This window comes from Equus asinus, chromosome 19, assembly GCF_041296235.1.
Source record: "Equus asinus isolate D_3611 breed Donkey chromosome 19, EquAss-T2T_v2, whole genome shotgun sequence".
In the NCBI taxonomy this organism is placed as follows: Eukaryota; Metazoa; Chordata; class Mammalia; order Perissodactyla; family Equidae; genus Equus; species Equus asinus.
In genome coordinates, this window is record NC_091808.1 from 19,489,969 (window position 1) to 19,502,593 (window position 12,625).

The following is a 12,625-nucleotide window of genomic DNA, read 5'->3' on the forward strand; positions in this document are numbered from 1 at the left end:
CATTTTTCTTTCACTCGTATGAAAAGCTTCCTTCACGTCCCTTTTATCGTGGGGTAGGAAATGGCCAGGACACCTGACACTGAAAAAAATTGTAGACAAACATGTAGGGACCATCAGACCAGGGCGAATGTCAAGAATGGACACTTATGGAACTCTAAACCTATTGTGAATGTTTTGATCCAACTACAGGCTTCTGGCTCTAGCTTCAAACTGCAAATTTAACAGATGAACTAAAGGTGGGGCACATGGCAGCCATTGTCTTTCTGATTGGTCAGTTTTACTGTTCTTGAGTAGCCTGTTTGTTTAGAACTGTTTTTCCATTCTCTTCTGAAGTCTCTAGATGATTAAAAGTTCATGCTTCTTTTCAGCAAAGGACAAGGCTTCAATCAACCCTGAAAGATCATCTCTAAGGCAAAGGTGAAACAAATGGAAAGGAAAACAACTCTCCCATGCTGAGGAAGGACGTGGCACAGAAGTCAGGCTCAAAGTCAGGTAGCATCACCATATGGTACGTCCGCCTGAAGGCCAAGGACATGAACTCATAAAGGAGCTCATCTGCTCAGTTCTGGGTTTTCTCTAATGTTGTTTTCCCCTAAAGAGCAAGGATTGCTGAGTCTACTTTGTGAAACTGAGATATAACTTGGTTCCCTATAGTTCCCACGTCCTTGAGCATCTTCCCATTTGTGCCCTATTAAGGGACAGAGGCTTCCTATTCCAGCGCAATTGCTGGAGCCAAACCACTTGAGTTTGGATATCAGCTCCACCATCCACTAGGACTGCGGCTTTCAGGAGAGTAAGCCTGTCTGTAAACTGGAGTTAACAGCATACACCTCAAGGTTGTGAGGGAAACATGAGTTAATAAATCACAATGTACTATGCATTCAGTGTTAGAGACTATTTCTTTAGCGTTTCTTGGCCCGAAATCAGTTCCGATTCAGGTATGGGTCCCACCTATTTGGTTCCCTCAGTACAGATAAACCAGGGCTGAGCGAGCTGTTAGCACACAGATGGCTAGGGACTTCTTAAGACAGTGTTAAGGTTGTAGGCAACATAGTAGAAACAATTGTTATGGCCCCAAATTTCTATTGATCGGGAAGACAAGGCAATTTCCTCCTGCATACACTTTATTCACACATGCTAAGTCTCACTAAACATATCACACTGTCAGGGAAGATGACTAAGGGGAGGTTAGGGCTATCAGGGCAATCCCTGCTTCTGGCCTTGTTTTGCACCAAGGTAAATCAACAGCCGGAGCAAGACTGGGAACAAGGAGGTAAGTCAGAGCGAGGGAGGACAGAGCAGTGTGGGGGCAGCTCGCAGTGAGGCAGGCAGGCAGGCAGGCAGCATTTCTAGCCAATCAACACTTTATTTTTCCAGTCAACACCTGCAGACATTACTGTCCACTCCCTGACCCTAGTAGGGGGTCCCACCACACTCGGAGCACCCACGGCCCAGAGAAGCGGGTCTCCTTATTCCTCCCTAAGATAGTAAGAAAGCCTCTCATCCCAACAAGGCAGAACTCCTGCTCACTGACGCAGTGCTGGTGCACGTGCTGTGGGATCCCTGCTCTTCTCCTGTATCATGAAAGGCAGGGATGAACTAGGGCAGGGTGCAGCGGAGGTTACACGGGCTACAGCGACCTAAGTGCGTAACTTTTGGCCTGACCCATCACCCCAGGTTTAGTCTGTACCTCCCAGGCAGGAGCCTCCCTAAAGCTCAGCCACAGCTGTGGAGGAGGGGCTGGCCAAGCATGGGGATTGAGCTGCTAAGGACAGGACACAGCAGGGAAATAAAGCAGAGAAGCGTGGGACAGGAGAGAAAAATGATAAAGTGCCTGAACTAAACAACCAAGTGGGACATGAGGACACAGCAGCACAGGTCCCTGAGGATAGGAGGAAAAAGAAAGGGATAGACCATCAGGACTTGGGACATAGTGGAATGAGAATAGAGATGAGGCAGGGAGGCAAGTGCAGGCCATGGGAAGGACTTCCGTAGCCCTGTTCACATCCACTAACGCAAACGTAAAATTATTTACAAACTTAAAACCAATCCCAGGTACTGTAGCAGGCCCGGGACAGCAGGCAGGCAGGCAGAGGGTGGACTGGCTACCCTGTGACAGCCAGCGTCCCCACATATTGCCCCTCCCAGTGTAGTAGGGAAAGAAGGAAACAGTGACAGCCCTAGCCAGGAAGCCCTCCTGTGCCTGCAACTCCTTCCCCCAGGGCTCACGGCTCTGCCACGGCCTGAGCCTCTTGGTCTGACTGTACCAGAGACAGGGTGTCGGGCCCCAGGGGTGGAGGGGGTGGAGCATCAGGGGGCTCTGGGGATGTCTCTGGCCCCAACCCCAGCTCCGCATTCAGCTGCTCCAGCTCCCCCTGATCCAGCAACTCGAAGTCCTCAGTGGTGAGTGCCTCTTCCTCCTCAGGGGCAGGCAGCGGCTGGGGCGAGTCCTGGGGAAGAGGTGGGAGCACTGAGGGGGAGGGGACCGGGTCACTTTCAGCAAGGCGAAGTAGGGGTGAGAGGGTGCTGGGCGGAGGGGTGAGGTCACCACCGGCTGCCTCGGGGCTCAGTGTCTCCACTGGTCCTCCAGGGGAGAGCTTCACTCCATCTGTGGGAGACCCTGCCCCATTGAAGTGCGTGTTCACAAAGTGAAGAGGGGACGAGAGCCGAAGCAAGGTTTCCTTGGCTGCCACATCTTCTTCCTCCTCCTCGGAGTCTAGGTCTTGCCTTGAGATGGCCTGAGGGGAGCCCAGCAGGTCTTCAGGAGGGGCCAGCTCTGTCTCCTCTCCCTCCCCCAGCTCACGGCTCAGGGCCTCCTCTGGCTCACTTGGCAGGCTCTGCTGGTCCAAATCTGTGCAGAAAACAGAGTCAGGAATAGGCCTGTTCTGAACATCCACAACAGGTCGATCAGTTCAAGGATGAGAACTCAGGATGTGGAATACTGGGCCAGGCCTCAGGTGTTATCTTTCAGGATGGGGGCAAGAACCAAAGAGCCCAGCCAGCACCCCACGACAGGAAACAAGAAGATCAAGAGGGGCTAAGGGACATACCCTCAGAGACATCAGTTAGTTGTGGAGTGGTGGCCCGGGATACAGAGAAGCCGCCACTCTCCAAAATAGAAGCCTCCTCATCAGACAGCTCGGAGTCTGTAATGGCCAAAGCCAATGCTGTTTTCTTCACATCCACCTGCAGGAAAAGCAGGACAGACACAACAGGCGAGGGGATAAGAGAACCCAGTTTCCAGAAGCCCCCCCCCCCGCCGCCTCCTGCCCCTTGAGAACCTCTAAAGCACAGAGGTTCTCCCCCCACCTTCCACTTGACACCCCATCTCCCTTGGACCTCACCACCGGGGAGAAGCCAGCCAGCTCTGCCTCGCTTTCACTCTCTGTCTCCGCCAGTGGCTCATCACCTCCAGGGGGTGCATTCTTGCCCTGCCGTTCTAGAGAAGCAAGAGTGGCAGGGCAGTGACCAAGCAGGGACTGGGGTGGGGTTGCAAACATGGGCAAAGGACTGGAGAGTATCTAAGTTCCAGCGCATTGCATGAGCCATAAGCCCCCCTCCCCTCACCCCCCATTACGGGAGCCCCTTACTTTTCTTGTCGTGTTTGTGATGTAGGGCATCAGCTTCCGCCTTCATGCTGTAGTCCAGCTGCATGAGCAGGGGCTCAAGGCGAGTGTACATCCGCTGGATGAGCTCATGATACACCACCAGGGGCCACAGCAGGATACTCAGCACTAGGGGTTAGAGGGGCCACTCAGAGCTCCGTATGCCTATTTCTTAAGAACCCTCATTCAACTGGTCCCTAAATAGGGCTGAAGGAAGACGAAGTCCTTTCTGGAGGCTGTGTCAACCTCCTCCCTCCACATCCACTGCCCTCCTCCCCAAAAAACCTCCCTAAATGGGTAACTGAGCAGAGAGAGAACTCTGCCCTCCCTTTGGTTCGGTCCAGGGAAAAGAGACAAGAACAGGGCTTTGGGAAGGGCAGGGGTTAGACCTTACTCACACACAATGTAGGAAATCATAATCCCCGGAACATAGTGTCCCAGCACAGCCAGCACAGCACAGGCAGAGCAGACGCGAGCACAGAACTGCAGAGAAGAGCAAAGGGTCTAAGAAGAACTGTGGGCTGAAGTATGCAGCCCACTCGGCTGGGTACGCCCTCCAGGAATGCAATGCCCAGTCTAGGCAAGAGAATGCTCAAGACCACCAGTTCAGGAAGTCTACAGCTGACACTGCCAAAAACCTATAATTCACACTAGTCTGCCTTATCAGGAAACAGTGTAACAACATCAGAAGCTTATGCCCTGAGGTGAGCCTGCCTTCTGTCCCAGGCTACTAGCTATCAATGTGGCCTCAAGACAGCAGTAGGCCTTTTCCTTCGCTGTCTCCAACAAGGGAGTTCACACCACTGGCCCCACCCCCGACCTCTACTCCCCACAGTGCAGGAACTGTTGCACGACTCGGGGGAGGTTACCTGAGCCGGATTCTGCCTCTTGTACTGCAGCAGCTCCTGCAGGTGAATCTGGAAGGTGAGCCAGCTCTCAGCCAGGTATCTGCACAACTCGGGCACACTCAGCAGGTGCGGCCGGGCGCCTGACCCCGCACCCTCACTGGGGAGACATGACATGACCCCTGGAGGCCTCAGACACCAGCTTCCTAGGCATTCAAATCCCTCTTGAGAATGCCAATGAGATCTGCAGTCTAAGGAAGTGGACAACCCCACCTCCCAAAGGGAGGCTGTCCTGGTGCTGGGATGCAAAGCCCAGAGCTCCCAACCCTCTGCCCGCAAAGGAGCAGGCACACAGACACCTACACGGAACGTAGGACCAAGCTTGGCACCAGCCCACTCATACGCTGGAGTCTGTGCCTGCAGAAGCTGCAATGCTGCCCTGTACCGCGGTGACATCAGCACCAAAGCGAGACAGGGTTTGGGCATTAGTCTTCAAGAGGTGGCCTGCACTCACCTGTCAGAGTGTGGCTCCTCTGGGGTTGATGCTATAGAAAGAGAAGGGGTACACGTTACTGAGCGGTAGGGGTTCTGGGAGACAATCCCCAAGGCAGAAATAGGTGCTCCTCCTTGGTAGTCCCAGAGCACTTTCTTCAGATGCCAATCCCAGGAAACATTATGTTGTTACTGTTCCCTGGACAACTGTCTCCTTCTTTGGACTTTAGCCTTTTCAAACACAGGAACCACATCTTATCCACGTTTACATCCTAAACAACTCACACACAGCCTGCACCTAGTTGCTCCAAAACACCTATTCAGCAAATATACAGATAAGAAAAACAGCAAGAAGAGCTAATGTTCCCATCACATGTGAAGCCCCATCGTAACCACATAACGTGTGTTAACTCATTTAATCTCCACCTCCCTACGAAGTTAAGTTCTATTACCCTTGTTTTATAGATGAAGAAACCGAGGCAGAGACTGAGCGACTTTTACAAGCTCACACAGGTGGTAAGTGGCACAGCAGACAATGGAACCCAGACGATCTGGCTGCAGAGTTTCACAGTCACATTAATTTTGAGAAAGGGGCAATTCTCGATTTCCTAACTGGGAGAGTGGTGGTGCCTGGGAGGCAGGGGGCCTGCTGTCCACGCCCCTCGCCATTCAACCCAGCCAGTGGGGTCAGGCACAACGCAGGCGCACGATGGGACTTGCTGGATGAAGGAAATCACACTCACCTGAGACATCAGGGAGGAAGCGAGGCTGCCAGAGATCCAGCAGAAAATAGGCCAAAAGGGAGATGCTGAGTAGGAAGATGGGCCGGAGGCACGATGAAGACAGCAACCTTCGGGAGAGACCGGGACCTCAGCGGGGAGTGGGTGAGACAGGATCCCGCATCCACCGCAAAAGGGGGAATAGCGCCCACGGACGGCGGAACGGGAACCTCCAGGCCGAACTCGGGGTCGAAAGTAGGCGAATGGGGCAAGCCAGGGGGAAAACAGCCTTTACAAACTGGGCGATGGGACCTTCCCCCAAGGCAGGTGTCAACTCCAGAAAGGGGACCGGGGCTCCCGGCCCCTCCCGCCCCCGCTCTCCCGCGCAGCCCGGCCCCGCCCCCTCCTCCGCGGCCGTTACCAGAAGAGGCCGTTGAGCGCGGCCGCCGTGACCAGGCTGTGCAGCGGCTTCTCCCACACCAGCAGCCGCTGCGCCGCCGCCAGCACGGCCTCCCAGCCGCGGAGCCGCAGCCACAGCGCCGTGGCCAGGCGGCCCACCGCCTCGGCCGTGGCCGCCTCCTCCTCCGCCTCGCCGGTGGCCTCACTCATGCCGAGGCTCAAGCCCAGGCCCAGGCCGAGGCCCAGCCCCGGGCCCCCAGCTGCACCGCTGTTACCACCGCCACCGCCGCTCGCCATAGCCCCGCCGCAGCCGCCGCCCGAGCCCGCGAGGAGCCAGGGCTGCGCGGCCGCCGCCGGGGGCGCGTCAGGCGGAAGGGGGCGCACGCCGCGGAGAGCGCCGGCGAGGCCGCGGACGCGCGTCACGTGACGGCGGGGCGCCGACCCCGTCACGTGACGCGGCCCAACCGCCGGGATTGGGAGGCCCGCGCCTGCGCGCTGGGGGCTGCCAGGGACCTCCCCCCCGCTTCTACGCAGGTGTGTGTCCGGGCTGTTGAAGTAGTGACCCACGTCGGCGGCTGGGCTGTGTCTGGGTCAGCCTGGCGGAGGGATAGTGTCTCCGCGTTTCCCCACCCCAACCCGTTTTCTTCTCCCTGGATAGGCAGGGCGGCTAGGGAGTCTAGTGCTGGCCCGGTGTTCCCGGTGTGAATCGGACCCAAGGGGCTGGAAGGGGGCTTCCAGATGCCCAGTATCCCCGGTAGGATCGGCTTCTGCTCTGGAAGGGCGGCGGCCGTCCTATTACTCAACCCTCGACATACTGGTCCTCCCAGTTCCCTCCCCTCCGCGGATAAACAAACACCAGCGCGTGACTCGACACACTCCAAAACAGCTTCGCAACTCAGAAAAACAACTTGGAAAAGTTGTTTGCTCCCCATCTCTTTTTGTAAACTTTACCGCCTCCACGTATCGGCGCTCCTTCCAATCCCTTGTTCCATCGGGAAATTGGGGTCGAGGGGTGAGTTTAAAAATAAAACCCTGCGTGTTTACTCTTTGCGGCGCATGTTAACACCATTTATTGAGGCTTACAACGTACCAGGCCCTTAATACTTTCTTGAGATCGTTTAATTTTTGCAATAACCCTACAAAATACGTAATTAGGTTTACATTTTCAAACTATACTAAAAGGAAGGTATACAGCCAAAAGTAAGTTTCCCTGCCACCTTGTCCACAGTTCACCCACTGTTAAGTTTCTCGTGTATCCTTTCCAAGGCTTTTTATGGACATTGCTCTGTGTGTGTTTATTGTTTATCTCCAACTCGCTGTCCGGCGTCTTTGTCTTACTGATATTAACATCTACACAGGTACGAAAGGTCAGCCCGGCTCGTTCGTCCTCAGTGCGGCATGGTCCCCTAGGAATCGTCCCCGTTTCGCAGACGAGGGCGCGGCGGGGCTCAGCTCCGTGACTCGCTGGGCTCAGGGCGGCCAGGAATTCGCGCGCGGCGCCTTCCCGGCGGTCGGGGCCGGCGGGCGGCAGGAAGTGCCGGGCGCGGACTCGCCGGCGACACCTCCGCGGCTTGTAAACGCGGGGCGGACGCGCGGCGCCGCATCCACACGGCCGGCGCCTTGCAGCCGGGTCTCCTCTCCACTCCGCGAGGTGAGCGCCCAGGCCTTCGAGCCCCACACCCGAAGCCCGGAGCCCCGCCCGGGGCGGAACAGGAAGAGGCGCCCGCCTGCTCGGGCCCCGCCTGCCGCCGCCGGCGCGAGGGGAGGGGGCTGCACTGGCCAGGGCGGCAGTGCGCGCGGGGAGGCCGGCGGGCAGGTGGACAGGCGGGCAGGAACGGCTCCGCGGTGCCCCTACAACTCCTTTCCCTCCCTTCCACCTTCGCAGGGCGGTGGCTGGCGGCACGATGGACCTGGCCGGGCTCCTGCTGGACGAAGAAGGCACCTTCTCCCTCACCGGCTTCCAGGACTTCACGGTGAGCGCGCGGCCCGGCCTCCCCGCGCTTGGAGCCGGGACCCCGGGCGCTCCCCTCGGGGCCCGATCGCGGCTGCGAGCTCGCCTGACGGTTTTGCCCGAGAGCCGGGCGGCAGCCGCTCGAGCCTTGCCTACTCGAGGCCCTGGCTGTTTGGGCCCTGGGCAAGGAGCCGCGGGGTACAGAAATGGGGGTACGGGTGGCCAGCCGGGGCCCTTCTGGGAGAACCTCTCCTGGGGAGCCCTCAGTGGAGGAGGATTCCTCCCCGTGTGGACAAGCCGACACTGGCGAACAATCCACAGATCGTGGGGCTGGGTGGGGCGCGGGCCGGACTAGCAGTGAGGCGGGCCTCCTGCCCCACACCCCTCTCCTAGCCCGGAGCCGGGATCTCCATCATGCCCTTCACCCTCTATCCCCCTCCTGCCCTGTTTCAGTTCCTCCCGGGACACCAGAAGCTGAGTGCCCGGATCCGAAGGAGACTCTACTATGGCTGGGACTGGGAAGCTGATTGTAGCCTGGAGGAGCTCTCCAGCCCCGTGGCAGGTCCGACAGTGTTGTGTCTCTGGGCACGTGAGAAGCGTGAAAATGGGGTTGTCAGCAGTCGCCGCACTGACTCTAGGTGTACCCTCCCTGGGCTATGCAGTTTCCTTGTAGCTAGTTGATTGGTAGTTGGTGTAAGCACTAGGTTTATATGTCACATTTTTTTTTAAACCCAAATGAGTGAAAAACATTGCTGTCTTACAAATCTGTATCACTTTTGATTTGTATACTAGAAACTTTTTGTTTTCTGAGGCTGTCACGTGTTTTCCAAATAAACATAGCAAGTTTATTTTCTTAAACGAGTAAGAGTGGAAGACAAATCCAGATAATTTCAGGCAACAGGAAAATAAGGAAGGAGCTGAAATTCAAACTCAGAAGGGGCTTTCTGTCTCAGCGTGGGAGAATCTGATCTGTATTTTGCTACTGTGGTCCTGTCCCCAAGGCCTCAGATGGTGTAGATCTGGGTCTTCTGTTGACAGCAGTGGGGACTAGCTGGGGAGGGTTGTTTACTCACTCTGCCTTCCTTCTGCCCCCTGCAGACATTGCTGTGGAACTGCTCCAGAAGGCGGCCCCCAGCCCTATCCGCCGACTCCAGAAGAAATATGTAGCTCATGTGTCACGGTGAGCCCGGAATTGAGGGAGACAGGATGAGAGGGTTCAGCCTCTAGGGAGAGGGAAATAGTTATCTCTGAAGAGAAGATGTAAAGCCACAGGGATGAGCACCAGAAGAGTTACAACAGCTGAAAGACCCTTGGGTTTAATTACTGATCCTTTCCGCCATCCAGGGAGGCATGCATCTCCCCGTGTGCCATGATGCTGGCTCTGGTGTACATTGAGCGGCTCCGGCACCGAAACCCCGACTACCTACAGCACGTGTCGTCCTCTGACTTGTTCCTGATCTCCATGGTAAGACGCCCCCTCCCCTTCATCTCCCTGGTGAGCCAGGAGCCGGGTGTGAGCTCTACAGACACCACTTCTGCCTCCTCTGCAGATGGTGGCCAGTAAGTACCTGTACGATGAAGGGGAGGAGGAAGAGGTCTTCAATGATGAATGGGGAGCTGCGGGGGGTGTGGCCGTGCCCACTCTCAATGCCCTGGAGAGGGGCTTCCTGAGTGCCATGGTGAGTAGCTGTCCTTTCTCTTGCTCTGTTTCTCTGGCCCATCTTTTTGTTCCTTTCACCTTTTTCTTTTCTTTCTCAACCTTCTGTTTGTTCGTTTCTCTTTCTGCTTATCCTCCTTGTGTCTTTCCTTATTAGCGTCTTCCCTTCCTAGCCCTTCTGCACTAACCACAGACCTTGGAGGTTCCTAGTGCCGTGAAGCCAGAAGTGGAGCATCCCCCACATTCCTCCAGGCCCAACAGGGCACGCTCTGAGTCAGAGCTCATCTTACGGGGTTCTGCTTATTTGCTTCCTAACTTTCCTTGTCTCTAGACTCTGAGCTCCCTATGGGCTTGGACCATTCTCAGAATTATTTTTTCCCGTTGCCCTTAATGGAGAGTATAGTGTGAAACCCGATATGTGGAGAGTAAATGAGTTAATACGTCAAAGCTCTTGGAACAGTGTCTGGCACAGAGTATGTGCTAAGTGTTAGCCGTAGTGGTGGTTACAGTTGCTCCTGCAGCTCCGGTTATTAAATGACTGTGGCTCGTACCTGGACCCAGTTTGGTGCCCTTCTCTTCCTACCCACAGGATTGGCGTCTCTACACTGACCCTCGGGAGATCTTTGAGGTGCTGAGCTGGCTGGAGAGCTGGTAGGTTCTAGGAGTTGGGAAGAGAGGCTTGAGTGACTTGGGGGCTGAGGCCTAAAAAGAGGAGCCAGACAGAGATGAGGGCCTGTGTAATTGGGAGGTGGGAGGAGACAGGAAAGAGAATCGCCCAAGGTAGTGGTTCCCAAGCCTGGTTGCCCTCTTCATACTCATCTTTGGGAGGGTGGGAGAAGCTTATGGAAAATACAGATCTTGGGCTCATCCTCAGTTTCTGGATCAACAGGTAGCCTGGGAATCTGTGTATTTAAAAAGCTCCCTAGTCCTTTTGGTGGGTTCCAGGGGGAATGAAGGTGTCGTTGGGCCAGCTGCAGGAGAGTGGCAGACACTCCCTGTCTTTTCTCCCCTTCCAACAGTGTGGCTGAGCAGCAGGGACGGCGGCGGGGCTGGTACACCTACACAGACCTGTGTGTGCTGCTGGAGCAGCCGGCCTGGCAGCTGGCCCTGGGCTCCCTCTGCCAGCGGCTGGCAAAGGTGAGGAGGGGACAGGAAGAACAGGGGGCTTGAGTGGGCTGGTGTGTAGGGTGGGACGATGGAAAGCAGATGCTGAAAGGCTTAGGAGAAGGGATTTGGGAGTAGATGGTGACAGAGAGCTCTGACTTGAACGCAGGTTTCTAGTGACAAGGGATGGGTGTGTTAAAGACAGACAGCAGCAGGTTTAGGGGGAAGGGTATTTGGGTACTGACCTTTCTGACCCTCTCTGCTACAGCTCTCCTGCCTGTTAGCCATGGCATATGTGAGCAGTGTGGCCCTGGCTGTGGCATCGGTGGCTGTAATACACCAGTCCTTGGGGCTGTCCTGCAGCCCTCCACCTGGCCCCCCCGACCTTGGACTGGCCTCCAGGTGCCTCTTGGAACCCTGTGTACCTTCTCCTGTGCCACAGTGCCTGCCGTGTCCTGCTAACGTCTCCAGCTGCCTGGGAGGCGATGTAGGGCTGCGTTCACTCTGGGGCAGTCTTCTGGCCTCACTGACTCCCCCCCCACCACCTCCCCCTGACCCTCCTGCCCCTCCCACTCTTTTCCATAACTGCCCCCTTTGCCAGAAGCCCCGGAGAGACTCCCCAACCTGCCATGCCTGCCACCACCTCAACCATACGATCCCCACTGGGCCCCCCAGCCCTTGGTACCACTCCCATGGCCTGGCTCCCCCCTGGTCCTGGAGCCCAATGCTCCCTCTGCTCCCACAGCCCCAGCAGTGTTCCCTTCTCAGCATCATGGAGCTGGCCCGCCTCAAGTCTTTCATTTTCCCAGGCTAGATAGGGCTCCAAGGAATGCATGAAGAGGACTTGGGTGTCTCTGAGAACCTGGAGGAGCAAAGCTTGATTTAGATCTTCTCTACCTCTCTGGGTCCTTGGCTGGTCTCCAGTCCTCCTGGGTGATGGAGCTTAAGGGGTTGTGGGACAGAGGACTGAAGGTCACTCACTCTCCTAGACTCAGTGGCTGGCTCCTTGGCCAGGGCAGTGGTGGTGCCTGGGAAAGTAGCTGCTCAGTGATCAGGGGCATGTCACAGCTGGGCAAAGGAGAAGCTGTGCTCTCTCCACCTCCCCTGGGCTCTGCTAGACTTTTGTTTTTGAGCTGCCTAGGATGGAAGGGTAATGGTGGGAGATGGGAGAATTGGGGCTACAGCGGCAGGGGGGCATGGGGCTGGGGCGCGGGACGGACGTTGACTGGGGTCTGTGTGATGTCCCTGGAGCAGGAGAGCTAGGGACTGATCTGGCCAAGGTGGTAATTGCAGAGGGAAGGGGGGAAACCCTCTCCACATCCGTCCCTTGGATGTCGTCTAAAGGAGCTGGGGACTGCCGGGACTTTCAGCCTTGCCCTTTTGTCTTCCAGCCTTCTCTTCTTAGTACCCAGCTCCCAGGCTTCCCTCTTTTCCGGTTCCTCCTGGGTATTTTCTTCACAGGCCTCTCTGGCCGCCGCTTTGTATCTGGGTTTTTCACGCTTTTGTAGAACTGACGTTTCAATAAACAGTTTGAGTTGGATGGCCTGGCCTTTTGTTCCACGGCAGCCCCTGAAGACCCTTCCCCATGTCTGCCTCTTCCTCCTGCCTCATCCCATCATCTGCAGTTCATCTTCCCTGAACCCATTTCAGGACTGCCCTGATTGATGGTCATAGGCTCCCATGTCAGACTTCCCCTCATCCCTGCTCCCAGCACCTTGGGGCCCTTAGCACTGCTTGACTTGGCTGCCATGGGACACGGATGGTGATTGTCCCATGCCTGGGGTTGCCCTGTCTGTCACAAGTTCTGGGTGAGCCCCATGCTTGTGGATCCTGAAGAACATCTGGAGGAGAGG

The 12,625-nt window shown here is 56.3% G+C and overlaps 2 protein-coding genes across 5 annotated transcripts; one reads left to right on the forward strand and one right to left on the reverse strand.

Annotated features, from left to right (window-relative positions):
* Window positions 1-1,103: 1,103 nt before the first annotated feature.
* RETREG2 (reticulophagy regulator family member 2) lies at window positions 1,104-6,503 on the reverse strand. Of its 2 annotated transcripts, none has more exons than XM_014856159.3 (9): window positions 6,083-6,503; window positions 5,686-5,792; window positions 4,965-4,995; window positions 4,475-4,610; window positions 4,004-4,088; window positions 3,591-3,734; window positions 3,345-3,439; window positions 3,051-3,186; window positions 1,104-2,851 (listed from the first exon to the last, which is right to left on the reverse strand). In XM_014856159.3, exons 1-9 carry the CDS (start codon window positions 6,355-6,357, stop codon window positions 2,226-2,228), a joined length of 1,635 nt encoding a protein of 544 aa, XP_014711645.2. In that variant the 5' UTR covers window positions 6,358-6,503; the 3' UTR covers window positions 1,104-2,225. The 2 variants fall into 2 exon arrangements, with proteins under 2 accessions (XP_014711645.2, XP_070345799.1); XM_070489698.1 differs by having other exon boundaries at window positions 4,475-4,522; window positions 6,083-6,437.
* A 90-nt stretch (window positions 6,504-6,593) lies between these two features.
* On the forward strand, window positions 6,594-12,312 carry CNPPD1 (cyclin Pas1/PHO80 domain containing 1). Of its 3 annotated transcripts, XM_014856107.3 has the most exons (10): window positions 6,594-7,072; window positions 7,419-7,711; window positions 7,946-8,033; window positions 8,465-8,573; window positions 9,110-9,191; window positions 9,356-9,476; window positions 9,562-9,690; window positions 10,258-10,319; window positions 10,688-10,805; window positions 11,041-12,312. In XM_014856107.3, the coding sequence occupies exons 3-10, from the start codon at window positions 7,965-7,967 to the stop codon at window positions 11,584-11,586; spliced, it is 1,236 nt and encodes a 411-aa protein (XP_014711593.1). In that variant the 5' UTR covers window positions 6,594-7,072; window positions 7,419-7,711; window positions 7,946-7,964; the 3' UTR covers window positions 11,587-12,312. The 3 variants fall into 3 exon arrangements, with proteins under 3 accessions (XP_014711593.1, XP_014711594.1, XP_070345800.1); XM_014856108.3 differs by lacking the exon at window positions 6,594-7,072 and having other exon boundaries at window positions 7,386-7,711; XM_070489699.1 differs by lacking the exons at window positions 6,594-7,072; window positions 7,419-7,711 and having other exon boundaries at window positions 7,783-8,033.
* The last annotated feature ends 313 nt before the right edge of the window (window positions 12,313-12,625 follow it).

What these genes read in the sequence shown, in the direction of transcription:
- RETREG2 (XM_014856159.3), bottom strand. Translation starts at nt 6,357, where the DNA reads ATGGCGAGCGGCGGTGGCGGTGGTAACAGCGGTGCAGCTGGGGGCCCG. An exon ending in CTTCCTCCCTGATGTCTCAG is followed by an intron (nt 4,996 to 5,685) that starts GTGAGTGTGATT and finishes CTCTTTCTATAG; the next exon opens with CATCAACCCCAGAGGAGCCA. An exon ending in TGGCTGGCTTCTCCCCGGTG is followed by an intron (nt 3,187 to 3,344) that starts GTGAGGTCCAAG and finishes CTTTTCCTGCAG; the next exon opens with GTGGATGTGAAGAAAACAGC.
- CNPPD1 (XM_014856107.3), top strand. Translation starts at nt 7,965, where the DNA reads ATGGACCTGGCCGGGCTCCTGCTGGACGAAGAAGGCACCTTCTCCCTC. An exon ending in GCTCTCCAGCCCCGTGGCAG is followed by an intron (nt 8,574 to 9,109) that starts GTCCGACAGTGT and finishes TGCCCCCTGCAG; the next exon opens with ACATTGCTGTGGAACTGCTC. An exon ending in CTGAGCTGGCTGGAGAGCTG is followed by an intron (nt 10,320 to 10,687) that starts GTAGGTTCTAGG and finishes CCCTTCCAACAG; the next exon opens with TGTGGCTGAGCAGCAGGGAC.